Source organism: Mastacembelus armatus, chromosome 7 (assembly GCF_900324485.2).
Source record: "Mastacembelus armatus chromosome 7, fMasArm1.2, whole genome shotgun sequence".
In the NCBI taxonomy this organism is placed as follows: domain Eukaryota; kingdom Metazoa; phylum Chordata; class Actinopteri; order Synbranchiformes; family Mastacembelidae; genus Mastacembelus; species Mastacembelus armatus.
In genome coordinates this window covers 26,423,257-26,450,104 of record NC_046639.1, presented here as the reverse complement: position 1 = coordinate 26,450,104, position 26,848 = coordinate 26,423,257, and the positions used below count along the sequence as shown (strand labels likewise).

Genomic DNA, 26,848 nt, shown 5'->3' with positions numbered 1-26,848 from the left:
TGTAGGCCTCATGCAGCCTGAGTTGGTGTGAAGAATGGACATGCATTTTGTTCCATATATACTTATTGTTATATAAGTTTAGACTCCATTAGCTTTGAAAAAGTATTTTAATAAACCAAAATTATTTGGGCGCTTTTAAATGCTACCTAAAACACACTGGGACAATCTTCCTTCGGTGCGGTTTCCATGGCAGCCGTTGCCAAGCACGCCATCGTAGCCTTGCTAAGCTAACAGGCAGGCTAACAGGTATGCTAACAGGTAGCCAGGTGTACTTCCACAGGTAACGGAAGTAGTTGAGTGTCTGTATTCGCACCGTTTCAGGGTCTGTGCATCCATGTCGAAGTACAAGGTAAATGGTAAACACCGTGTGCACATATTTGTGTTGTAATGTTAGTGTTTCTGTGACAAAACGTCAGCTCTACGTTGAGTAACGTTAGCCAACAAGCAGCACACCATGGATGGTGAAAAGTCAGTCGAACATTCGGGGCTAGGGTTCGAATCCGTCCCAGTTTGTCCCTGTTGGCTCGGTAGCAAACATAACGCTAGCTGGTAAAGGGTGAATCAGACCAGTCAGTTAGCTCACTGGTGTGTTTTTGTGATTTAGCTTTGCTTTCTCCACCTTTGCAGACACCTGGATCCAAAGGTTCATCTGACAAAAGCGAGGAGCGGTGGGTGATGTTTTAAGTTAGTTGTAAATTAACACTTAACAGCTGCTGTTGACACTGACAGTGTCTCCCCAGGGAAGGAATACGCTGTGTGCGTTATAAGTGTGGCCTAGTCAGCACCATACAGGATGTCCTGCGACAGAGACCAGGCTGGACTGAAGTCAGAGAGTGAGCAGAGCTGTGAGAAATGATGTGTCCACCATCACATCAGCTGAGTTGTAGCTTCACAGGTCTCTGTTCTCTTTCTCACAGAGAGGGAGAGTGGGATTTCAACTGGTGTGACGTGGGCTGGCTCAGGGAGAATTTTGATCATTCCTATATGGAGGAACATGTCAGGATAAACCACTTTCGCAACCATTATGAGGTGAGCCGAGCATGTTGTGAGACCGAAACCTGTAGATCTTTGCAGCAGTGTGTGTATTAGTGTCTGTGTATGTTTCTGTGTTTTATTTCACAGCTGACTCGCAAAAACCTCATGGTGAAAAACCTCAAGAGATATCGGAAAAACCTTGAACGGGATGTTGGACGTATGGAAGCATCCAAATGTGACTTTTTCCCCTGCACATTTGCGTTGCCCAGCGAGTATCATCTCTTTGTAGAAGAGTTCAAAAGAAGCCCTGGCAACACCTGGATCATGAAGCCGGTTAGATAGATGCATTTGAAAGACTCCAGAAACTACATTTATTTATTTTTTGCTTTCACTAAAATGAACTGCTATGTTTATGTAGGTAGCAAAATCTCAAGGGAAAGGCATTTTCCTGTTCAGGAAGCTCAAGGACATCATGGATTGGAAGAAGGTAATGTTTCCTGATTTCATCAAGAATTTAGCCAGAAAAAACTGTTTAGACTAATAATACTGCGTTTATATAGGATGGCACCCGCTCAGAAGAACAGAAGGACACTCAAGTCGAAAGCTATGTGGCACAACGCTATATAGAGAACCCATACCTGATAAATGGTAATAAACTGAATAATGGTAATAAGCTGAAAATAAAAATAGGTATGTTACTCTTGCTACAGTTCCTTTTACCCTTGTTGTCCCTACAGGCAGGAAATTTGATCTGAGGGTCTATGTGTTGGTCACATCCGTATGTATTGAACCTTGTAAATCACAATGTGCTGTGCAGAATGTAAGTTTACCGCATGTTAGGATCATTGCATGTGCTTTTGTGTACATGTGTTTCAGTATGTTCCCTTGAAGGTCTGGCTGTATCGAGATGGCTTTGCCCGTTTCTCAAGCACCCGCTTCTCCCTTAGCAGTATCGATGACAAATGTATCCCTTTTTTGATGTCACAAAATTACGTACATGGTAATCTGCTCCTAAATATTTGGTACCAACAAGGACATGAACAAGTTAACCCATTGTTTAGTGAAATATTCAGGCAAAAAGGTTTTTTTGTATTCCGACTGGACTGAATTAGTGGGGCTGTTTTTCCTTATTTTGTCATTTTCATCCACATTTCCATGGAAAGTATGACTACATCTTTAAAGTTGTCTGATTCTCCTTAGTGCTGGTTTCAGATATGCATCTCACTAATGTGGCTGTTCAAAAAACAGCACCTGACTATGATCCTGAAAAGGCATGTAATTTAAGAACCTTGATGTATAGGTAATATGTTATAGTTTTGTGTCCTCTTATATTTATATATGTCTCTCTTTTATCCCCTTGTCTCCTCTTTATTCCTGCATTGTTTTGTCTATACCTACATAGGGATGTAAGTGGCAGATGCAGCAGCTTCGTCGATACCTGACTGCAAAACATGGCAGAGAGATGGTAGAAACTCTGTTTAAAGAGATGGATAACATCTTTGTCCGCAGTCTACTGAGCGTACAAAAGGTCATTATAAATGACAAACACTGCTTTGAGCTCTATGGCTATGACATTCTTCTGGATCAGAACCTTAAACCGTAAGTGCTCAGGTGGTTAGTTTTATCTCATCCCAGCACAGTGCATCATCGGCCACACGTTCTTACCTATAAGCACAGAAAAACACATTCACTGACAAGCAAACATGGTACACGTTGACTTGCCATCCTAGGCACCTAAAAACAAAGCAATAAATGTGATCGCTTTCAGACATAACCATGTATGAATAACCTCAAAAACCTCATAGTGCCTCTCTCCAGTGCAAACGATGTGTCATGCATTCAATTGCATCTGTGTATTTAACAATCTTTATTGAAAGGTTCTCTACTCTGCATATTATCGATTGACCTAATGCCAGCTCGAAAGTAAATGTTTAGTGAATGGCATTCCCCTAAATCTTTTTGCAGGTGGTTAATTGAGGTGAATGCCTCTCCATCACACACACCCAGTAGTCAAGAGGATTATGAGATGAAGTGCAGACTGCTGGAGGACACTTTAAATGTTGTTGATATGGAGGGAAGGTAAGAACATCTTTTTGTCTGCAGAGAAGAAGGTGAGGACTCACTGTCTCTCCAGTCATTGTAAATCCAACATTCTTTATTGAGATTCACCAATCAATAAAAATTGCAAGTATAATCTTCTGAATGTTTTTATGGAAAGACACAGCTCAGAGGAACATTTTAACATCATAGGTATAAACATCCTACCACAATGTGAAGACTGCTCTGGTGTTATGTTCTAATTAACTGTGCTTTTTCTCATTAGATTGACTGGCAAGGAGAAAAGGGTGGGTGGCTATGATCTCATGTGGAACGACGGGCCTGTCTATAAGGAGGATTTCAACCTAGAAACATTTGGCAGTTCATGTTTCACTGCCAACACACACCTAGGTAACCTGCAGACCTTTTTAGGCAACAGATACACCTTATATACGTCCCTATTTGTGAGATTTATAAAAAATGCAACTAAGGAATGTTTATAAAAATACAAAGCATATGGTCTTATTCATGGAAATAAGACCATGATATTGGCTCATGTGGATTTGTAGAAAGTTATTTTAGAATGAATAATTAGTAACTTCAAATATATACTCATTTTTTGTTTCAGGGTGTGTGAATGACAGAGAGAAGCAGCTTCGTTGGTTAATAAAACCATTGTCAGGCCAGAAGAGGATGTAATCACACTGATTACTTCGGTATTCTTTATGATAGTATTTGGTGTGGTTGTGTCTGGGGCTTCACGGGCTTCAGTAAGCACATATAACATATTGGTATCACCTCATACAATGACTTTCCTAGAACTGCTGCAAACCCTGGATTCATTATAGAGTTTAAAGAGTCGCCCACTATGATTAATGATTGGGGTTTTAGCAGTATGTCAATAGTAAAGACAGTTTCTTACTGCAATTCTGTTTAATTTCGTCAGGAACTCGGGAATTGACGACAGATCAATGCCTCTTGTGTGCAAAACATTTATTTATATGCCTTACAAATACTTGCATTCAACATTGAGAAAATACGTACCACAATCTTTCTGCGTGCAAGTCAGTGTAGTGTATACATTTATAATAACATTGCCACTCCTGGCCCCTTATCTATGGCTTTGATACTGTACATGAATATTAAGTAAAGAGATGCAATCTGAATACATATCACATCATTTACATTGATGTAGTGTTTCCATGAATCAGTGCGCATGGCAAATCACACAAAACAGTTAAGACACTCTAATGTAAACACAGTGCTCTAAAGACTTCAAGTATACAGTGAAATATGAAGGTGATTTGTGTAACATCACCATGTTACAGCCTAACAACCGTGTTGTGTCAAAAAGTCACTGAGCTCCAGGAGGGACCAATGGTACAGCACAGTAGAAATAAAGTTACATTCAGCTCTTGCTAAATATTTTTTTCTTGTGCATGACAATGTAAACATAATAATGACAACGAGTACAAGTCAACTACAGCACTCTACATAAATATAACTATGGTATATAAAATTTGGAAAAATATGCATTTACATTCGTAGCAAACATTACACCATCTTCAATCATAGAAAGAGCTCAGCTCTATGCAAAATACAGTATATTATCATAGACTACATTTCAAGCTGTTCAAAACATGAAAAGCCCTTGTAAACAAAAATTTTCAAACCATTGCAGAAATATATCTGAAATAAATGACATTACTGCAGTGCAACACCACTTATTTCACCTCTTTCCTTTCAGCCAAAAATCCTTTAGCTGAACAAACTGTGTCCTACAATATGAGGCACCAAATAAATGATAAAAAGCAACATCAAGTAAAGTAAGAGCATTAAAAACATACATTCTAACACCAAAAACTCCACTAGTAACAGCTACAGTTGTATTCCATGACTAAGATGTAATTATTTGTTAAACTTCACTATGGATTACTTATGCTGAAAGCTGTCCAACAGTACAGTAGATGCTTCTTTTATGCCTATGTCAGCATTAATAGTATTTTGAGAGATGACAGTGCAGTGCAGCTGAGCTCAGTTTACCTAAAAGCTATATTTTTAGATTCCTAGTAGTGTTTAGGATCATAATAAGCCTTCTGTCAAAATACAGTCAATGTACATTATTAAATACATACATTATAAATGAAATGCAGTGTGTATTTATCTCTTTGACAGTTGCTCAGTCTGATAGTTTTGACCTTTTGAAGTCTCTCCACCACTGACAGATTTAGACTGCTGTACAATACGATATATTAATATGAAACAGATTACACTGAAAGCAAGCCTAGGTTCAAGCTCCCGTACCAAGTGACCACTAAGCAAACCACTATATTGAAGGTGGACAGTGGTTACTTTGCAACAAAGTGCACATTTTTTGTTTTGCCATTCTGCTTACTGCTAAGTGGTGCTTTGGAGAGAGGCTGTGGCTCTTTAACAGCTCTTTTCATGGCAGTTTTAGAGGACTGACCTCCTGCCTCTGTCCACTGCAAGTCCTTCTCCACTCTCTTGGAGGTGACGAAGTCTCTCTTACTTGCAGCAAAAACACGTTTCTCTGCACCAGCTGCTTTGGTTCCACTGGACTCCTTTTTAACATCTGTCTCCGAGTTAGCTCTGATGCGGCTTTTCTTCACTTGAACTCTGCTATTTGGGTTACTTCCAGGTTCCTGGGGTTGCTTACGGGCATTACCTGCAGCCTGCATGTGCCTGAGATGACTCCTTCCAGCTGTGGGGCTAACTGGGGTCTGAGCTCCTCCACCACCTCCGCTTTGTCCTCCTGGGCTTCTACCTTCTGTGGAGGTTGCTCGGGTCTCGCTGCTGCTCCTCTTTACCGATGCCCCAGGTCTGGCTCTGTGCTCGAGTAGCGGGCTGAGCCGTGAGTGACGCTGGTAGGCATAAGCAGAACAGCTTCCATTGCACATCGGGTAGCGAATGTGACAGTGTGGGCAAACTGGAAAGCGGGACAGCTGGTGCTGAGTCGAAGCTGGTGATGGGGGGTTGTTGACAGGTGCAAATGGGAAGGTTCGCTGGCTGTGCCGTATCCCTTTAGGAGAGTTGAGCCGGGATGGTGGAGCTGTGTGAGGCCTGGCAGGATGAGCTGTGCTGGCAGAGGGGAAGCCCTGTGGCCTTGGTCGGCTCCCAGGTGGACGGCTGCTCTCTGCTTGCACTGTTTGGATCTGGAGCCACTCTAGCTGCAGCAGCCTCTCCAGGTACTTCTCTAAGGGCCCTACAGGCTTTGGCCGTGGTGCCCCACGGCCCTCTGTGTGAAGAAACACTGCCAACTGTCTCAGGCTCCAGCTGTTGAAGGGAGGAGGCAGAAAGTCTGGGTAACTGTAGGTGGGTTTATCACTCTCATCTCCATCACCCACAGTCCCACGGGGTCCTGGGAAGTCCGGGGGAAAGTCATTAGTATTGATGACCTCAGCCCGAAGGTTGAGGTGAGGAGGGGTGCAGGGGGTACAGGGAGAGGGAAGTACAGGCAGTCTCTCAGAGTCCGACAGATCACTGGCACTGTCAGTGTCATCATCCTTTTGGTTGTAGTGTTGCTGTAGTACCTCGGGGGTGGGCGCCGGGGAGTGGCTTAGGGGGTGCACTGGCATGTGCCGTAACCCTGATATTGGGGAGAGGGGCAGGGAGAGGGCTCTTCGATTTTTCCCCATCCCTCCACGAGTCTGGTGTACTTCATTGCTGCACTGTGACAGTCGTTGTTTTTCACGTTTTTCCTCTTTTCTGTGCACAGATGAGTGCTTGCGGAGGGGTGGTCTTAAATCTCCTTCTTCTTCAGGGCTGTAAAGAGACGAGCGTGAGCAAAAGCTGCTGGGGATTTAGAGATTTACTGTGACAGAAACGATTCATTTAGTAAGAATGCAAAACCCTGTCCACACATACCTGGAGAGTTTGCTTGTATTCCGTGTAGAGCCAGATTTGACCCTGGCAGCTTTTGACTGTGCCCCCTGTAAAACAACCGTAATGGAAGTTGGGTTATTACTTCACAAAAGATATAGCCCCCATGTTGCAGAGAGCAACAGTGGTAAAACATCATTTCTCAATGATTTACTCACCTTCTGCACTGTTGTCACTATGTCCTTATCCTCACCTGCTCCTGGGAGGCCATTTTTCATTTGGCCCGCTGCTTTCTTCATCTTGTTACCTTTCTTTGAACTGTGGAAACATGATAGTGGCTTTAACCCATGTCTAGGATTTTATTTTGTCAACGTGCCACTGTAAAATGAGGCCTACCTGGTTACGGGTCCGCTATTTTCAGTATTTTTTACCCGGATCTTCTCTTTGGAAACGACGCGTTTCAGTGTCGTGGCTGCTGTGCGTTCCTGCATGATGGGCCCCATGTTGCAGGTCGCCAGCCGGGACGCCGTTTCGAGCCCAGTACAGGTGAAGGATACGGTAGCTAAAGAACCCAACCGACATCTCGGATCAGATACTCTATTCTGAGAATGAGGCTAAAAACACCCATTTTCTGGAAAGTGCTGCGATGCATCATGCGCAGACGTCGACAGTCGGTGTTCCAGCCACGTTAAAGTCGTTTTTCTGTCTGAGCAGCGATTATTTCAACGACACGGTGACAACAGCATCGCTGTCGCCATTAAAAACGCAACAGCGCATACGCTTTGTTTGGATCACCGTCCCAGTCAGATGGGTTTGTTTACCTGCTGCTGGGTGGCAGAAGTGAGCGTCACAGATGCATCGTGGGAATTGGAGTACACTATTACAACTCGCTCTTCAAAATGCAACGAGCAGACGCTTTTTGGTGTCTGCTCGTTATTGGCAAATAATGCAAACAGGAAAACGGACAAGTCTGTGTCTGAATAAAGAGTCCTCAATAATGCACAGACGCACAGTAGATACTGACGTTAAATGACTCAGTCCCCCATGCAGGGCCAGTGGTAGTCTGCTCCGTTTGCAGCTGATCTCCATGTCAATCCGTGTGTGTGCTGTGGAGGCACAGAGGAAGTTACCACTTACAAATCGGGTAACGCGATTGCGACAACGGAGAGACACGGAAACTCCAGTCTGGCGCTTTAATGGTTGATCGAGCAACTTCATCCTGCAGCTGGGATGTAACTAACGCTTTGTCTTCATATGGTGAGAGCATGTTTACGACTAATGTCACTGAATCGCGTTTAAGTAGTGCATTTAATTAATGCCACAACTATTACACCGAGATAGAGACTGGCGTGTGCCCGTGCACGTACTCCCAGGGTACACGCCCACTCGCTTTCAGCTGTGTTTTTGTTTTCTCACATGTAACAACTAAATAATTGTCACATTCGCAGCGCGACGTCCTGCAGTTCTAGGTTAAAACGGTACAGTAACTGGCTCTTCAGGCTTTTGATTGTACTTGACTTTGGGACGGGGTTTACATAAATAAATCATGCTTCATAACTTTCCTTACAGGCCAGCAGGGCACTAATTCTCACACAGCATGGATAGAAGATGGTTCATTGGACATGAGGGGATTCCCTCTACAAAATCTGAACAGCAGATGTCCGGATCTAACAGCAGTGTTGCAAAACCTTGTACGACGGTCAGCTTGACTGAAATTCTTCGAGCTGACAGACCTAATGCAATAAAGAAGCCAATTGCAATCCGGCCTCCAAGCTCCAGAGCCTCACTGCCAAGAAAACAAGAGTTCCAACGCAGTCTTTCCTGTGAACCCACACCTAAACCCATCATCCGACAAAGGTCACTCTCTCTGCCATCCACCGCAGAGAAGAAGAAACGATGCAGAAATGTTGGCGTGCGGTTTGTTGACTCTGTGGGGCTTGACCTCGAAGACATCAGGCTTTTCAAATCTGGGGAGGATCCATGTGTGCCGTACCACGTTACCTTTAGGTTATTGATGGGTGCAGAGTTGGCAGATGGAAGGCATCTGGAGGTCTCTTTGCCCTACATGAAGCCCTTTTTCTCCCAACAGCCTGGTGACCAGCCAGGGTTCCTGCAGCGCCTCCATAAGCAGAAAGTGTGTCTGGAGAGAGTCTTGTGTTTTGAACTAGGCGTCATCGGAATCACCCAGGTCCTCAATTTGGACTTTGAGAAAGATGTCATTGCTCGCTATTCATTTACAGGCTGGAAGAGCTACACGGAAACTAAGGCCTCTTGGGTGTCTACCATAACCAATACCTGGGGAGGAGGAGGGGACCAACTCAGTCGTGATACATTTCGTTTCCACCTGCCTGTTCCTCCATTTCTGCAGCCAGGAGCAGTGTTAGAGTTTGCCATTCAATACAAAGTCCACGGGGCTGAATACTGGGACAATAATGATGGTGAGAACTACAAGTTGGTTTGCCAAAACTACAAGTTCACTGTGCCAAAAGAATGCGAGGATAGCATAGTGCACTTCATTTAGATTGCTACTCAAAGGGAGAGGACACTCATGGAGCACATTTTGACTGTTGTAAGCAAGTACTACTAAAAATGTACAGTTGCTTTGTATTATGCACATAGTGTTCATTGTTGGACTAATGCTACCTGAAGATTTCTTTGAATCAAAATAGACTGAAGATATACAGTTAATTCTGCACAGACATAGAGTGCAATAGATAAACACTTATATTTGATGCCAGCTTTAATGCCACTTTCTTTGTATTATTTGTATTATTGGATTTCCCTGGCTATTAAAAATGCACTTTATTATTGAATGCACTTCACTCAACTCTTGTCTTCCAGGTGGGTATTTGACATAGCAAATAATTTTATACAGTGCAGGAATTTGGTATGTTGAACTGTTATTTTTGAGTCAGTCCAAGTATCCAAACCAACAATAGATACAATATGAATGTATTTTAAGGTAATTATAAATGAATTCTTATTTTGTTTAATAATAAAGCACATTTCCACATAATTTTCATCTGGTATTTAAGTTTATTTGTAGTAGTTTAATGTATGTTCTTATAGAAAGCTAAAGTTTGTCCTACTCTAGGCTATCATCCATTAATTTGATTTATTTGGTATTTATTTTCCTTAGAGTAACATACTGTAAGCTAACGTCTTATTAAATGTTACTCCCTGTTGCTTGATGTTGGCATTTCTTTCATAATAACAATTAAAAGCAGCACAAACTCGTGTCCACTGCTAAATGTTAACTATGAGTGAGCCTGTTTTTAAAAAAGCCCATGTCTGATATTTTCACAAATCTATAACAAGCTCAGCTGCAGAGCCGCTAAAGCCCCTGGGAAATGTAGTTTTTATACTAACAAACCCTTTCATCGTTGTTCTTTAGGTAATATCCGTAAAATACGGAAAAACATGTTCCGTTTTTCCGAGAAAAGCTGAATTCATCTGAGAAAGAAAAACGGCTTTAAAGGGTTTAGTCCTGACGGCGGCCCGGGCCGAACCTCCGCTTTGGACTGGACCGCCCGCCGTGCAGGACATTAGGAATCCGTTCTGCGCCTGCGTCATGAACCGGGAGACTTGGCGCGTTTTGAGCGATGCCAGCTCGTTGAACCCGGTCAGAAAATAAGCATCATGTCTGTTTTTTGTCGGGGATTCGACAACACAGGGAGCAGATTTAGATAGGTGATAAAATCTGGCGTCTCATCATCATCATCTCAACAATTTTAGTTTTCCGGCGGCCGCTGACTCGGAAGTTTATTAGGTCAAAGAGGTGAGTTTAGCTAGCATTAGCCGCAGGTGTCCCTAAGCTAACCTTAGCCCACCCGGAGTAAACTGGTTTGGTGAGGCCATACGGCAGTTAGATAGAAATGCTCCAGCTTAATCCAAACTTTAAGTACAAAAATAAAATATCACACGTTAAGATTTTTGTACATTTCAAACGTTGTGTTGACAGAAGTGACTGTTATCGGTGGTTAACGTCAGCTAGCATTAGCTAGCTTCTTTAATGTAACGTTAGATGTCCTACTAGCCAACCCTAACCCGTAATATGTAACGCTGATTTAACCCTAAATGCTCATGGAGAGGAATAGATTGCGTAGCCAGGTTATACAGCTAATAATGCCAGGTTCAACATACACCTGAAGTAAACATCTGTTGATTTAGTGTTAAGGTAGGCGGGCTGGAGACAGCAGTGACCGGTACGGAATGGCATCGGATCAGGATACACAGGTGGGAATTTAATCCTTACTTGGCTTATCTTATCTTACTTGACCTGCTGTCACTTAATGTAACGTTAACATTAACTTACTTTAATATCCCTAATGATCTCATCTAATGGTGAAAAGTTAACTTTGATTAATTTAATCATTTCCATGTGCAGCTGGAGAAAGTCATTGATGGGGTGTTAAAGAGTGGAGACATTCAAGCACTGGATGCGTTTTTGCAAAGGAACTTAAATAAACAGACCACCTTAAAATGTCCCCAGCAGTTTCTCACCAAGTTGGACAAACTCATTAGCAGGGTAAGATGTACCTAGCGCACTCTCCAATAAACTATGATACTCTGCTGTTCATAGGTATAATGAAACCATTTTCTTACATTTTTTTATGTAGTATTTGGATCAACTCAATTCTAAATCAGCCAGTTTTGGTCTCGCTATTCTCTACAAATGTGGGAAAAATCTAAAACTACCTGGTGGTGGTCATGGACTGCCAGGGATAATAGCTCAAGGCCTGATCAAAAAGATAAGTATATTTAATACATGCTAGCAAGATACTACATACTGATTTAATGTATTTAATAAACTGGTGATTGAATTGAATCTGGTTTTGTGCACATGGAGCAGTGGTTTGAGAAATGCAGGCACCTGTGGATCCAGTGTGGCCCAGAGTGGGATGAGAGCTCGTTTAACCTTTCTGAGGATTTCTTCGATGCTTTAATGGTGAACTAATGTCTAACAGTAAAACTTACATTGTATATCGCAATAGGTGCATTATTAATTTAATCAACACTAATATAAGTATATAAATATTTCTTCTCTGTACAGGTGATTCATGAGGCATGCAAAGAGGGTAAGCATGTACATGTCTCTTTCTTTGTACTCCATCCTTGTGTTTTTCATTTTCGGTTGTTCTTAGCTTCCAAATAACTAACATACCTATATTCCATTTTGCCAGTTGTTTAAAGTATCATTATTGCCTGATTGTTCAATAAGATAATGAGCATTTAACATGTCTTAAATGCTTGTTAACATGCACGAATGATGTCAAACCTTATGTTTTTGACTTTGATAATTAATCTACAAATATAACAAAAGGCTTGCTTCATAACAGTATGTCACAGTTGTTATTGCAGTGTTGCCTCAACATGTTTGCAGGAACATACAAAATCACACAGTCCTTCTTGTATCCTGTTGGTGAACTGGGACTCGACCCCAGAGTTTACATCCTTATCCGAAAAGAGGTTTGAATAAAATAATAATAGTTATGTTAATACTGCCAATAATAATTTCTTTTTGGAGAGCTAGCATTCAGATGTTTGTTCATAAATAAACTTCCTAATAATGTTCTAACAGGCAATTCGTAAATTTAACTTAATTCTGGACAAAATCCCAGTGGATCTTAAGAAAGAAAAGAAGATACTGACATCACAGCAGGCCTCAGATATCATGTATGTCATGATAGTTTCTGCATAGTAATGATTAGTATTTCTTTTTTCTTTTTTTTTACAATATGTGCACATAGGATCTTTGACTTGTTCTTCATGTTTATACAGGATTAAAATGGCTGGTCAGGTATTGGACAGTGGTGGTAAGTGTTTTATGAAGAGTACATTCTTTCTTCACCTAGTTATTATACTTCCACACAATAAACGTACAGCACGTTATGTTTGTGTTAGATTATGACTTGCAGACAGCCCTGATGGAGGCCTTGTGCAGAATGGCCTCTCCTGACCAGAGAAAGAAGCTGGCTGATCGATGGTTCAGCATGGAGCATGTGGCCAACGCCTTTGCCAAGATCCGTGACTCTGAGTTTGAGACGGTAAAAATAGCCAAATTTATCTAATTTGCATTTGCATGTTGTTGCACTGCTGTGACAGTTTACTGTAATATTTTGTACAGACTTCACTGTGAATGTGTGTGATTTCAGGATTGTCGCAAATTTCTGAACTTAGTGAATGGGATGCAGGGAGACAAGAGAAGGTATACGCATTATCACGTGCTTTCTAACGCATGGTCAGAAACTTCAGAAGTCATTAGGTTGTTTCACAACACATTGAAAGAATAAATTTAAATGTTAGTTATAATTCTCTGTTTCTCCACTAATATCAACCACTCATAGAATAAGCAGTTGTGTAGTTATGTGCCAGGCAGATAGACATAATTGAATAACATTGTCCTCTCTGTACTGTAGAGTGTATTCCTACCCTTGCTTGGAGGCTTATCTGGACAAGCATGAGGTCAGTATCAACAGGATTTCTGTGGTTCTAGAAATTATTGAAACTGTAGCAGTAAATGTCCAAAGATACACAGGAACATGAAGACCTTCTGAGTCTGATATACGATGTAATAACGTAGAAATTACGTACACCTAAATTGTGTAGTAGATATGTTGAGAGGATTGTGGGTATGTTCCCAGTTACTGATGCCTGCTGATGAGAATCTAGAAGAATTCTGGATTGACTTCAACCTTGGAAGCCACAGCATCACCTTTTACTTCTCCCTCCCTGATGAAGATACACAGGTACCTCAAGATAAATAGTCAATTTAAAGGTGGTGTGTAATTTAAATAATCAACAAGAGATGTACATATGTTATAGTCTAATGTACAGTGGTTTTCCATGTATGTAGGAGGGCCAGTGGGAAACGATTTGTGTCAGTGAGAATGAAGTCAAAACCTACAATGTTTCAGGTATTCAAAGCACAGAAAAACTGCAATGAGTGAACTTTGCGGCAGTAATATCCCCTTTTTGATTTGTGTGCGACTAGTAATGTGTATCTTGTATTTGTTTGTGTGTGCGTGTGTGTAGGCTAACTTTAATACAGCATGTTCTTATGTGCAGAGGAGGGAAAGAGGAAAGTCTTGGAGGTAGAGCTGTCAGAGGTAGTGGTCATAGGTGCAGTGGAAGGATCCAGTCTTACCATCCACTTCAGCTCCTCCCTGGACATCCTGCAGGCTGCTCGTAGTGTCTATGGACACAGAAAAAACAAAGTAGGCCATGGCTTTTTTCTACTCATCACTGCTAAAAGAAATTTTGTATATGTTTGTTTTTTCTTGATGCATCGAAGCACGCAATTAGTAAATGTTAGAGCTACAATAATGACAAGAGAAACTTGGCAGCCTGTGAAAAGAAAAAGGTTTTTCACTTGGTTTAGTGAAGGTTTCCATCATAACAATTCATTATCATCAAACATTTAATGGCTTGTAAAATTTGAAAACCAGTTTAATCTTGCTTTGGACCTAAGCAAAGTGTAGAGTGTTCATAAATTTGTCAGTTTACATCAATGTCTCTTCCTGTCAGGGTTTTGTAGGAAAAACGGGCACATCTGTAGTGAAGACTACAGTTAATATTATAATGGAGGAGAACAGCTCCCAGGTAAGCAATGATCTGTTTTTATAATATTATTTAACAGCCGGAGTGGTATAAATACAATATAATACAATACAAATGCCAAAATGTGTTAAACTGATGACATTTTGGACATATTATAGTAAGTTCAGTAGATGGGACAATTTTTTTATAGTGTACTGGGTAATGGTAATGTGACATTTTTGTATTGAAATGTTGGAAATTATATTTTCTGTTTATATTGCATGTTGCTCTCCTTTCAGGTTGTTCCAGAAACCCAGGTGTCCTTAGATGAAAGTGAGAAAAATACTGCCCCATACATTTTACCCACCCTGTCTGCTCAGGTAAAAGTTTATGTTGTATGTTAAATTTGATATGTTAAAGTTGGGGTCTAATGTAGTTCAACACAACACATCCAGTAGTTTGATTTCTGTGGTTATATTGTAAATAATGCTGATTGAATTATTATATAAAACTTGTCAGCCATGCAGTAGACTAGCAGTCTGCCCAGGGTGTACCCAGCTTCTCACCCAGTGTCAGGTGGGGTGGGCACCAGCCCCCATGCAACCCTCTAAAAAATAAGCAGTATGGATAGATGCATTTAGATAGATGCATTATATTAGCTGCCCAGTGAGGACACGGTCCTGTAACCCCACCCCCATGAGACTTGTGCCTGAAATGAAACAAAACTGAAAAATGTCTTCAATTCTGTTCAGTTCTTATAGTCTCAAATCTCATTCCATAAAATTTCTGTCCATTTTACATATACAGAATGTAATCATTTGAGTACCAGATTCAAGCTGACCTTTTAAAAAGCATTACAAAATAGTCATAGGCAACGTCTTTGTGATTTTCCATTCAGATGGTAACCCCAGCAAAGATGCGGATTTCAGAGTCCAGCACCGTCATCAGCAGTAGTGCAGGAGGGAGTGTATATGGTGCCAGTTCCATCGATGCTGTAATATCAGGTAGGTGGACACTAGAAATTTTTTCAAGACGATACTGGAACAGTACAATTGTTGACAATGTCTTGATCACTAACAGAATGTCTTTTTTCACACATCAAGATTATTATCAAATACATACCATCAAACACATTATTGTCGGCCAAACAATTTCAGGCTGTTTGTCTAGTTTGATCGGAACTTCATCACTTTTTAATTCTGTCGTTCTGACTTCAATGTTTGAAAGATGAATTAATTCATACATGGCTTGTAGATTAAGCATTCAACTGTGAGATTATTCAATTGTACTTCTTAGACACTCCTGTTAAGAATAAAAGGAAGCCATCTCTGGAGATGGTTCGTTCATGTGACAGACAAGGAGAAGCTTGTCCAAGAGGGAAAAGGACAACAGCTAAGACCTCCAATGATGGCACAACACTCAGCAGCAAAACAGCAGGTGCTACGATAGAGCAGGTATGACACATACCGAATATACTGTATTTAACATATTTCACATGCTCGGTAAATTTTTAAAATTCTAAACACTGTTTTAGGCTCAGACTGATCATTCAACTACACACCACAATGTGATGTCACAGTATGCAAAATACCATTGTTTATGCCTTTTGAACTGAACTCTGAGTGATATGTGTCTCCAGAGCACCACACAGGTCAATAAGAACAAGACTGACAAAAACAAAAAGGTATTGAGTATTATTATTATTAATTATTAATATAGTGTGTGTTGTCTATTTTTGTAAAATCTTTTTCCACTGCTTATGGGGATATGATACAACTGAATTATGGGCATCATAATATTGACAATCTTTACAGGTCATTTCTGTGTAAGGAAAGTTGTTTTTTCACAAAATATATAATTAACTCATTTGTTCTCTTTGCTTGTCCTACAGAATATACTGGTGGCAAAAGCAGAAGAAATGCTTCTAGCTGCAGAAGAACAGTCTCTGGGTATTGTATTGACTTTAGCTTAGTCTAGAAATCCAACTTATAATGGAAAAGCAACAAATGACACCGTTAATCCTCAGACTAAACCCACCGCTGATCTTTTTACTTACAGAATGTATTGTGCCTGACACCCAACCCACAACTGGGAGTAACCTGTAAGCAATGTGAACATTCATGACACTACTCAGTACTGATCAGTTACCATCAGAGAAGCAAATGCTTTGTTTTGTCATTGATACAGTATGTGGCTATAGTGTATATGTTTTGCAGATCTATTAGGTGGAACAAACTGTCAGTATCTGAAATGCTAATGATGGCCACACAGGCAGTAGATGCTCTGCCAAGACCTAGTAAGCAAATTGTTACTAATTTTATTTCCATATAAAAAAGTTGGTAATGTAAAAGTGTATATTTATCATACTTCCATGTATTATTATTGTTTTTTTAGAGCCTCATTCGAGTTTGGCACAACAGCGGGAGCAAACCTTATCAGTACAGAGATTTTCATTTCCAGCCTCAGGCCCAGCCAGGCAAAAGCAGCTCCGTGACAAAGTCAGTGAGTGCCTGCAGCAGGTCCTCAGTGAGAAGAACGAAGATTGTGTACCTCAGAAGCTAGCTACAGCCCAGGAACGAAAGTCTGATACCAGAGAAGAATATAAAGTGGAAAGCTCTGACCAGCGTGCTGCCACACTGTGTCCTCCTAGAAAGGAGCAGGCACAGAAAAATAGCCTGGCCAAAGGGAAGCGCAAAGGCCAGATACCACTGGCATCAGATGCTCCGTACAAAGCTTCAGTCAAGGCCAGAGCTCTGCAAGAAAGAACACCACTCAGGGCCCCGTTAAGCAAAGAGATGGTATGAAATCTCTAAGCAGTGTAATATCCATTCCAGGCAAAAAAACTATGATGCAAAATAACACAACGTAGTTTTCATGACAAAAACAAGACTAAAATGAAATAAAAGCAACCTTTTAAAATAAATAATGAAATGCACTGAATCTTTATCAACAAATGGAAGCTAAACTGTAATTTGAAAAAAAAAATAAAAAATGAATGGACATGAAGCAGCTACTGTCTTAGTACAAAGTCTTACTCCAGTTACAAACTGGAAGGTCTGGTTAGTAAAACAGTTTCCCCTGCACACAGAGTATCTCTTAAATTCATCAATGCTGTGTCTCTTCTGACATTACTGGTTCTTCAAGGAAAGAGGCTTTTGAACTAACTTAATCTTCAGTTTATTGTGAATTAGACAAATATGTGCAAACAAAAACAGCTGACTATGAAAATGCAGGCATTAGGTTAACATTTCAGAAGTGACTGTAAATAGTTTAGTATTAACTGATGTGGGTGTAATGTTAAAGGAAAAAGTACATTTCATGATTAGAGATGAGTCAGTTTTCTAAACATTCATGTTTGCTAACCATAACCTCTAACCATTTAATACATAAATATTAAAATACTGGGCAAAAATTAGAGCAAAATGTCATCTCTTCAGTTTGTGTTAACTTAAAAAAATCATAACTAAATGTGGGCTATCACAATTATCCAGGTTTATCAGAGCACTATCTCTCAAATATAAATGACGTGCCAAAATAAGTGCTGGTTCTGGGGTTTTTAATTTTGTACATTGTGATTCTCACATCTCCTGTTTTTTCTGCTCAGAGAGATGCAGAGGTTGCAAGTAGCATGGTGAAGCTCATCTCTTGCCATAATAAGAATAAAACTGAACCTATAGCAAACCATACAACAGAAAATATCCCTAAGAGCTGGAATCCCCCTCATGTTGACAGGTATACACAGTGATAGTTACGGAACTACGTTATTTTGTACTGTAATAAATTAACAAATGTCATCGCTTGTGTAACCATGACACAATGTGACCTTTTGTATTTTTCCAATAGGACAATTTTCAATATGAAATGGTTACCGACTGCTAAAGTAAGTCCTCATTACTTGATTTGTGTCGTGGCGTAACTTCAAGTTGCTTTTCTTTCTGTTTGACTTAGTAAACTTAATATTTACCTGCTGTAGAGAGGTATGTCTGGCGGTGTAAGCCTGTTGAAGTCCCACAGTAAAACAGCAATAAGCTCTAAGGGCCAGAGGTAATACAGTTCTGTTAAAGTATATGCACTATATTTGATTTTTTCAGTGCATTTTAGAATGCATGTAATGATGTTTTTTGTCGAACAGAAAGGATGTTTTTGCATTCGACAGTGATGCACCATTGATTATTGGGGTAAATACTATTAAGGTTGTTTTGTTTTTTAATATCTTTTAATGTATAATACATGAGAACTTGTTATCCCCACGGAGGTCTTAAACGTATGTTTTATTGCTCTTCAGGGAAAGGACCCACCCTTCACTGACACCACTGTCATATCAAGCAGGTAGGTCTGACATCTGTGGGCTTGTGTTGTTAGATCTAACTTTCAGAAGAGTAATGTCCAAATATTTATTAAAATCTGTTTGCTTTTATATTCCCCATATTGTTTGACAGTGATATCCATGACTCTTCAGAACTCCACTACACAACCAAGAAAGAACAACCTGTGCCAAAGGTATGCTCTCAAGATAGAACAGTGTTTTATTATAGGAAGTAAATGATGAAGGTGGTAGTGGTGTGGTGTGGTGATGAGTGCTGCATCTCTACATGTAGATCTACTCTTGTCAGAAAAAAAGAAAATTTCTCTTGTTGATTCAGCTATCAGGGTGCAAATTCCATCTCACACTTTAAAAAAAAAAAAAAAATTCTTCTACTACCTGTGAGTTGCAGGAGAAGCGTTATGTGCAGAAGCATCTGTTCAGTGACACAGATACAGATTATGCCATGACTGAGGTCAGCTGGCTGAGGGACTCGAGCCGAAAACCCAAACCCAAAGTGACCAAATACCCCAGGCAGGCAACTATGAAGCCTAAAGCTGCATCACCTCCTACTTCACGTATGGCATTAAATCCACATATTCATGCTTTCAGTCTGAAATCACCTCACATCCTAACTGGATATTGATACAATTATGCAAAGACATTAGTGTTTCCATGTACAGAATATATGTTCTTTTGTTGCAGATGAATCCTCAGATTTACCCCCACCCTCTCCAAAACCGGTCAAAGGAAATACCAAGCCCAATAAGGTAGGGCAGCCTAGTTCTTGGTAAATGAACAACTTAAACCTGTAGTGCACTACCCCAGTCAGCCACAGTGTGTCATTATATAATTAGAAGAAACTGAGTGTGAAGGAAAGAGTGGAGCAGCCAAAGAAGATGGTGAAGCCAGCATCAGCACCCACTGAACCACGGGCACCAGGCAGGAGGCCCAAGAGAGCTGCAGCCATCACTGCCAAGAGCTACAGGGAGCCAGAAACTGAGAGCAGCGAGTCAGAATCAGAGAAGCTTCCTGTTCCCAAGGCAAAACACTTCCCTGTCTCTTATTTCTTTCTTGTTAAAATAGATCAGTTGTTCATGTCTTTTGAAACACTGTTGAAGAAATAACATTTTGTTTTAACATACCTGAGGCTAGGTTTGAAACTCTGAAAGTCTGAAACTGGTGCAATCAGTTTCACGTGAACAAGCCAATAGTAGATTTAGTTGTTTGACAAGCAAGTACATGTGTTTGCTTTTGAGTCGACTGTGTCTATTTCTATGTACGACAGACAGCAGTCAGATATCATATTTTTTTTCTCCTAACAATAGTGCTCCTCAGCTGATCATCTGGATAATGAGAAAAAACAGGAAACTGCTCAAATGATGACGAAAACGACAGCCAACCCACAACTGACCAAAAGCTGTATGGAACTAGAGGGTGACCATCAGAGCAGCCAGTCAGAGTCAGAGTCTGTGTCAGAGCAACCATCCATTTTCAAGGTATAGGTCACTGGCTTTATATTTCATGCTATCCTGATGAAATGATTGTTTGTTCTCCTTGTTGTATAACGTTTATATCAGAACATAGTGACATGCTCTGAACAATTCAATTAGTGATAAAATGCACAGAACAAAACAGGTCTGTTTTAAATGGTAACAGTGCACTGTTGCAGCAATATCCCTACTGTTTGCTTGTCTGCCAACAGAAATGTTTTAAAGGCCAGAAGAGCAGTTTAGAGGTTCCAGAGGTAAAGAAGAAGAAAAACACCTCCTCTGATAAATCCACAGATACTTACAGGAAACTGGACAACAACAACCAGTCAAACCTAAATAAGGCATCTGGTCTAAAGGTAGGAGCCCAGCCCTCTATTTAGGTCAATCCAACTTAACTGTGGAAAAGCATTAAACTATGTGAACAAAGCATATCTGGTGATGATCCCATGTGGAAAAATGTAGTTAAATGCTTCAGAAAGAAACATAATAGTCACACTACATTGAACAACTGACACTGCTGACACTTCAAAAAGTGTATGAAGAATATGTGTTTTTCTCTTAGTTTGTAATACATGTGATGTTCCTAATTAGAAACATCCCTCAAGCCATTTCAAGGAAAAAATGTACCTATGTTTTTTTTTAATGGACTATACTGTTTTGCATATTATTTCAAATCAGTAAGTAAAAAATGTGTTACTTGTTAAACTGGGAATGATCTTCAATGCGTATTTGCACACGGTGGCCCAGAATATGTTTTGTGTTTGCTGATCATATTTAGCATAACACTGTTTTTCAGGAGCAGAGACCTGACAGTGTTCTTCAAGAAACTTTGAAGTTAAATAAGAACAATGTCCTTGCACAGGAAAAGATGAATGCATTGAAGGATTCATGGGCAGCCCAGCAAACCCCGTCCTATCCATCTACTTCTTCCATTGAGAGGATGAGATGTAAGACTTGTGGAAAACTATTTACCAACATTTTCCCTACTTTGACCTCAGCTACTGTGTTAAATGTGGTTATATATACTGTAAAACAGCCCTTTTGACACTTAAAATTGGTATTCATTATTAACACTCATTAATTTTGTTGGATCCTGTGTAATAAACATAGATGGTTCAGTGACATGCTGTTTGGCTTTTCCATAGTGTAGCAATGCTGTAATTTGATCGAGCTATCTCTATAGTGAATAAAGGCCTGTTGTGAAAAATAATCACTTTTATGTTTAGAGTCGGTTGTTTTGGAGTTTGTGCCAATCTGCATTTGCACAACCTGCATTTTAACTGATGACTATTATGCAGAAAGCTTTAAAACTATTAAAACTCTGAACTGTAAAATGATATGTAGAGAGCATGTATATATTGACCTCTGTCCAAATTCTGAGGCCAGCTGTCTGAACATCTGTGCTTATTTTGGACCCTCACAGCTGCTGAGAGGTCAGCCCCGACCTTGGGTTTGACTGGCACCCCTCTGCTCACCCCGTGGGGATCTCCACTCCCTGCCTCCCCTGACCCTGCCCGCCAGGACACCCCCTCGCCAGTCCTGCTGCTACCCAAACCTCTTTCTGCAGTCGGCAGTAAAAGAAATGTAAAGCCGTCCTCCTGCAACAGTGCAGAAAAGAAGTGCAGCGCATCCAAGAATCAATGCATCCCCTCTCTCCTTTCACTGGGAGGCCAAACCTCAGCACCTGAGCGTCCTGTCGGGCCTGATGCAGCTGAGGTAAAGCAGCACCTCACTGGCACCTTTTTGGAGTTTTTGTGGATTCAGTGTCCAGGATAAAAATATATTTAGAGAGTTGTGATGTAGCACATACCAAAATATGGTCAAATCATACACTTTTACACTACACAGAAGTCAGTGAAGTCACTTCATTCATTTGAGAATCTCAAGCATGGCATGAAAGAAGGTGTGAACTATGAGATTTGTCTGGACTCCTTCATAAACCTTAACCTTGAATTCCAGGAGGCAGGTCTGTGACCTGAGCATTGCTGTTTGAAATTCTTAGACTAACTGAGAAAATGTGAGTAGAGAAAGTGAAAACATAACACGTCTCTCCCTCTGCAACCATTTTTGGGTTTTAAACTTCCCTTTTAATTTGAGATTGAATCTCAGACTGTTTCACCTTCTCCTGCTAACAGCTGTCAGGGCCAGCACTGATGAAACCTAATGGGTGATGGAGGTTTTACCAGGCCTCTGAGTGGTGAATGTATGAAGTGGACATTTGACAACCTGAACTTTGATATAGACATCATAATTATGTAGAAAATGTTGGAATTACAATTGATGGTGAATTAAGTAACATGATTGAAGTGACCTATTTAATTCTAGTCGGAACAGATAATAGTGCAGCGATACTTCATCTGTGCTTCTTGTGGAAAAAAATCATTTTACTGTCTCTGGCTTATATTAGACACCGATTAATAACCACAAAATGAGCTGAAATTAATATTTATTCTTTTCCATAATTTTGTCAGTTTGGGTCCCTCTGTATTCCTTTGTATCCAGATAAGTCCACTCCAGAGCTGTCTATCCCCTGTACCTCTCCTTTGTCTCTGTCCTCTCAGCCCCTGTTGACATTCACACTGCTTGAGTTGGAAAGGCCATCCATGCCGTCTCCTCCTCAGTCACCATATCCTGAAGACACTGTCGACCCTGGCCACCATTATGGTCTGGGTAAAGTGTCCCAGGTTTCTCTGAGCCAGTTATCCAGTAAGTCATCAGTACTGACTAGCAGCGTTAAGGACAGCCCCTCCTCTGCCCTGGCTGTCTCTCACAAAACTGAGGTAGGGACAGCTTGACCACATTGTATATTTTTGACTAGATGGACAGATGTTACTGAAGAAGTTACTGAGTTATAAACAACTAAAGCGTTACTCCATCCTGACAGAAAACGCCACCTTTAGACCTAGGCCTAAAGCCTGCAGAGCCTCATATGTCAGGTAAATGACCTTTGGTGTTGAGCTTGGTCCTTGACAGGTATAGACCAGATTTCCCAATTGCTACAATCTGTCCCCAAAGCTGGATTCCCTCTACATCTAAACAAAGTTACAGATAAGAATACAGTTATATCTAATGAAATAGTCATTATGAAGCAGTAATATGTTTTTGATGTTGTTCAGAAACCACTGTATAATGTACTTAAGTATTATAATTTGTGGTAATTGTTACAGGACCCAGTCGTAAGCGCCACATCTCCTTGACCAGCAATTCTGAGGAAGGTGAGAACAAAGAAAAGAAGAAAAGCAAGATGAGAGGGCAGCGCTCTCCTCGGATGAAGCCAAGGAAGTTGTTCAAGTCCTGTAAGACGCATTAACTTTTATTTTAAAGTAAATTAGTGGTATATTCGGTGGGGCATAATTCTAGCATTTCTAGAATTCAGTGTGTCTGTGCATGAGTTTCTGGAAAAACACATTACACAGTATTCTGAATGCCAGCATGTTAGTTTTTTATCGTACGGTTACCTTAGAATAAAGTGTAAAAGTTAAATGTAACATACATTTTTTTAGTGGCTTGTTTTAATTTTTTAAAAAAGCACTGTATGCAACCTATATATTTTAAATAACTGAAATTGTACAAAATAATAATTAGTTAGCTTATTTTAATTTAAATTATTATTTTAGTTGTATTGTGTTGTTTATCCACAGTTACTGAAGTGTCTGCTGAAACTGAGGCAGGCCGGGTCATGTCCTCTTCCCCCACCCTGGGCTCCACTCACTGGGAGCCTGAAGTGGGGGATGGAGACATGGACATGGATGAGGATTTGGAGCTGCCAGAAATGTCTGTAAAGCCTAGTAACCTGTGCCAGCAGTTCAGCTCCGAGCTGAAGAAAAAGTTCCAGGTCAGGTGCACACACCGAGCATATGTCTATCGTTGACTGAGAAGGAGAATGTACAACAGTATCTGCATCGTCTTTTTGATGCCACTGAATATAATGTGTTGCATTCAGCTATGATGATTGTGTTTGACAGAAGCAGAGAGTTGAAATATTCTCCTGAACATTTTTGCTTCACTTCCCCGATCTACCTTTTTTAATCCAGAGCCAATGTAATGTTAAATATGTTTACATTCAGAAACGTACTAAGATGATGGATGCTTACAACAAGCAGTCCTGGAAGACCTTGCAGCAACATGTCTCCTCTCTCAACATTCAAGTTACCAAATACGGGTCAGTCACTACATATTTAATGTTGTAACTAAAACATATAGTGAACTTTTCCATGTTTTTATTGGCTAATAGTTTACAGAATTAGTGTGCGAATGTGACATTACTGTGCTATCAAGGCTTAGCTATAGTTTAACTTGATAGCTGGTTGCCTACCAGCGCCTTTCATACAGAAAATGACTGCATACTGTATAGTCACTACCTGACTACCTGTGTTTCATGGCTGCAGTCTGAAAACACATTTTTAGATTTCTGCTTCCTTTCCTATGTGTACAGGACTCAGAGTCTCGAACAGGTCAAGAAGATCCTCTTGGAAGAGATCCAGAAATTGGAGCAGGATGACACTATGCTGAAAAACATGGAGAAAGACCTGACTGTAGGCCACTCTGTTCCCGTCTGTGTCTCTTAAGCCTGTGACACACCAAGCTGATGGTTGTCTGTCAGCCTAGTGTACTGCACTGCACTAGTGTTTGCACTAGTCACACCACTGTCAGTGGCTTTTCAGCTGATTCAGCACATTGAAGTTGTGGCAGGTCCTCTCGATAAGTGAGACCACTCTGGCTGTTCATCTTATTGAATTGATGTAGTGTCAGTGATTTCACCCTGTAGTGTGGTTTCTTGTTATTTTTCACTACCTCCTCATCTTCCATGACCAAAAGCCTTAGAACTGATAACACGTGCCATTGTTCATCTGCTTCTTATCAGACATGTTTTCAGTTAAGTATAGATGCATATATCTATATAACTGTCCTGACCAAGACTGCTGTGAAAATAATTTATCTGCTGTATAAGTCTTTCACTGAGCCTTTTTGAATGGCAGAAACAGACTAACACGACCTGCTGGGGTCAAGAGTTATTTCCTCTCACACGGGCCCAGAAACAACGTGCTACCTGTTGACTATAGTCTGTGTGATGTGTTCATGTACCAAAATTTGGTCCACACCACAGTCTTGAGAATATGGCCATAAATGTTTTTATTTGTTTGTCAATACAATATTCTGTTAAAAGTGATGTTTTTCCTGTTTGATGTTTAACCAGTGTCCGATCAGTGTTTGGTCTCTGTTCTTTTACAGAATTACTGGAAAAAACAGACTACTGCTTTCCAGTCTTACCAACAACAGGAAACCAGAAGGTGAAATTCTGACTGTGTGTGTGTGTGTGTGTGTGTGTGTGTGTGTGTGTGTGTGTGTGTGTGTGTGAGAGAGAGCACTGAAAGAGCCATGTTGTTAGTTTAATGCCGTTTTCCTGACACTCTAATCATTATTGTTCTCACAGGCTTAACTGTGTCAAAAGTTGAATAACAGCCTGTTTCACATTCTGTGGAACATGTTTTCTTCTCAGGCCTATCGTCATAAACTAGATATGCATCCTACAGCACAAGCTACTTTTTAGCCAGTAATTCTGCATATGAGCAAGAGACACTTATCTTTCCAGTAAGAACTTTCACCTTTGTCAGTTCTAGAGTTTTACTGACTCTGACCACAGAAGAATTTATTTTTTACTCTGGATCAGATCCACAATTCCCCAGATTCATGTGCCCCCCTGCTCTTTCTGCTTGTCGAGTACTGTTAAAAATTTGATTCTGAATTACTGTACCTACCGTTACTGTGTGTGTCCTCCCACTGTGCGACTGTTTGTCTCCATCCCTCCAGAAACAAGACCTTGAAGACAGCCCTCCAGAGTAACATATGTCCCAGCTTGGAGTATGAGCAGAGACTGTTCACATCCCAGGTTTGACCCTTAGGCCTAAACTTCACAGCCGACACCCAATATGTGCTTCATTCTGTTGCTTAAGTCTTTCACCGATAAACTGCAAATCCAGAGCTCCTGTAGTTTTACTTGAAGATTTATTCATTCACGCTTAATGTGTTTTTTTAATAGAAGATGTAACTTAGTCTAATCCGTTTTCACTGAGTGGCCTTTACAAACACTGTTACTGCCCCTAAAATCCTGCTGCTCTGCCTGCTGTTTTCAGATGTGCCTGATTAAAAAAGACATGAAGTCAGTTCAGGACAGACTACTCTGCGAGATGGTGAGTCGACATAACACAGGCTGGATGTGTTAGACCTGAACTGTTAGGCCAGCTTCCTGTTTGTCTTTCATTTTGCATCTTTCACTCTGTCACAGTTTTGTGGAAGGTTTTAAATGAAGTGTCTTGTACCGTTTGTAGCAAGAGGAGGAGGTCCAGAGTGTGAAGAGAGGTCTGCATGCTTTGTTTTTCCCTGATGGGTCCAGGTTTTGAGTTGAACAAAGTCCTACCAAAGGTCTCTTCACTCTGAGGTTGTGTATTTCACCACATGGTGTACACTGTGCTGTGTACTTCAGCTGTGCTGTTTTCATGTGTTTTTGCCTGACATGTTAAGTTTTTCCAAGTTCTTTTATTCTATATTGATGTGTTTGGTCTATGACCTGCATGTGTTGTTGCTGTATGTTTGTTTTTATAAGAAGTATTAACATTATTCTGATATTTATTATTAGACGTAACTTGTAAATTGTAATGTT

General features: G+C 40.5%; 4 protein-coding genes across 4 annotated transcripts; 3 read left to right on the top strand and 1 right to left on the bottom strand.

Annotated features, from left to right (window-relative positions):
• The first annotated feature begins 225 nt into the window (after nucleotides 1–225).
• Nucleotides 226–4,843, top strand: ttll9 (tubulin tyrosine ligase-like family, member 9). Its single transcript, XM_026332616.2, has 14 exons — nucleotides 226–349; nucleotides 628–668; nucleotides 741–833; nucleotides 918–1,029; nucleotides 1,123–1,308; nucleotides 1,394–1,462; nucleotides 1,536–1,623; nucleotides 1,713–1,753; nucleotides 1,852–1,939; nucleotides 2,188–2,246; nucleotides 2,378–2,574; nucleotides 2,941–3,054; nucleotides 3,299–3,423; nucleotides 3,641–4,843. The coding sequence occupies exons 1-14, from the start codon at nucleotides 335–337 to the stop codon at nucleotides 3,709–3,711; spliced, it is 1,299 nt and encodes a 432-aa protein (XP_026188401.1). The 5' UTR covers nucleotides 226–334; the 3' UTR covers nucleotides 3,712–4,843.
• A 419-nt stretch (nucleotides 4,844–5,262) lies between these two features.
• On the bottom strand, nucleotides 5,263–7,771 carry fam217ba (family with sequence similarity 217 member Ba). Its single transcript, XM_026332614.2, has 4 exons — nucleotides 7,249–7,771; nucleotides 7,071–7,170; nucleotides 6,898–6,962; nucleotides 5,263–6,795 (listed from the first exon to the last, which is right to left on the bottom strand). Exons 1-4 carry the CDS (start codon nucleotides 7,353–7,355, stop codon nucleotides 5,361–5,363), a joined length of 1,707 nt encoding a protein of 568 aa, XP_026188399.1. The 5' UTR covers nucleotides 7,356–7,771; the 3' UTR covers nucleotides 5,263–5,360.
• Nucleotides 7,762–26,708, top strand: sycp2 (synaptonemal complex protein 2). The gene is given in 48 exon segments (XM_026332618.2): nucleotides 7,762–8,109; nucleotides 11,023–11,088; nucleotides 11,240–11,380; nucleotides 11,472–11,603; nucleotides 11,696–11,800; nucleotides 11,906–11,930; nucleotides 12,236–12,321; nucleotides 12,434–12,528; nucleotides 12,634–12,668; nucleotides 12,757–12,899; nucleotides 13,008–13,060; nucleotides 13,272–13,317; nucleotides 13,497–13,601; nucleotides 13,709–13,769; nucleotides 13,921–14,069; nucleotides 14,380–14,454; nucleotides 14,691–14,771; nucleotides 15,290–15,395; nucleotides 15,688–15,845; nucleotides 16,031–16,075; nucleotides 16,283–16,340; nucleotides 16,450–16,492; nucleotides 16,608–16,687; nucleotides 16,786–17,189; nucleotides 17,996–18,123; nucleotides 18,235–18,271; nucleotides 18,365–18,435; nucleotides 18,524–18,569; nucleotides 18,677–18,720; nucleotides 18,831–18,891; nucleotides 19,107–19,272; nucleotides 19,400–19,464; nucleotides 19,552–19,737; nucleotides 20,023–20,193; nucleotides 20,400–20,543; nucleotides 20,984–21,134; nucleotides 21,611–21,903; nucleotides 22,690–22,725; nucleotides 22,728–22,967; nucleotides 23,072–23,123; nucleotides 23,355–23,483; nucleotides 23,829–24,022; nucleotides 24,255–24,349; nucleotides 24,623–24,722; nucleotides 25,420–25,478; nucleotides 25,999–26,077; nucleotides 26,322–26,378; nucleotides 26,517–26,708. Coding segments are annotated over 47 exon segments (4,926 nt in total). The 5' UTR covers nucleotides 7,762–8,109; nucleotides 11,023–11,064; the 3' UTR covers nucleotides 26,589–26,708.
• Nucleotides 8,206–9,868, top strand: ppp1r3da (protein phosphatase 1, regulatory subunit 3Da). The gene is made up of 2 exons (XM_026332617.2): nucleotides 8,206–8,330; nucleotides 8,422–9,868. Exon 2 carries the CDS (start codon nucleotides 8,450–8,452, stop codon nucleotides 9,371–9,373), a length of 924 nt encoding a protein of 307 aa, XP_026188402.1. The 5' UTR covers nucleotides 8,206–8,330; nucleotides 8,422–8,449; the 3' UTR covers nucleotides 9,374–9,868.
• Nucleotides 26,709–26,848: the final 140 nt, after the last annotated feature.

What these genes read in the sequence shown, in the direction of transcription:
- ppp1r3da (XM_026332617.2), top strand. Translation starts at nt 8,450, where the DNA reads ATGGATAGAAGATGGTTCATTGGACATGAGGGGATTCCCTCTACAAAA.
- ttll9 (XM_026332616.2), top strand. An exon ending in ACACCTGGATCATGAAGCCG is followed by an intron (nt 1,309 to 1,393) that starts GTTAGATAGATG and finishes ATGTTTATGTAG; the next exon opens with GTAGCAAAATCTCAAGGGAA. An exon ending in TCTATGTGTTGGTCACATCC is followed by an intron (nt 1,754 to 1,851) that starts GTATGTATTGAA and finishes CATGTGTTTCAG; the next exon opens with TATGTTCCCTTGAAGGTCTG.
- fam217ba (XM_026332614.2), bottom strand. Translation starts at nt 7,355, where the DNA reads ATGGGGCCCATCATGCAGGAACGCACAGCAGCCACGACACTGAAACGC. An exon ending in AATAGCGGACCCGTAACCAG is followed by an intron (nt 7,171 to 7,248) that starts GTAGGCCTCATT and finishes ATGTTTCCACAG; the next exon opens with TTCAAAGAAAGGTAACAAGA. An exon ending in TAGTGACAACAGTGCAGAAG is followed by an intron (nt 6,963 to 7,070) that starts GTGAGTAAATCA and finishes GTTGTTTTACAG; the next exon opens with GGGGCACAGTCAAAAGCTGC.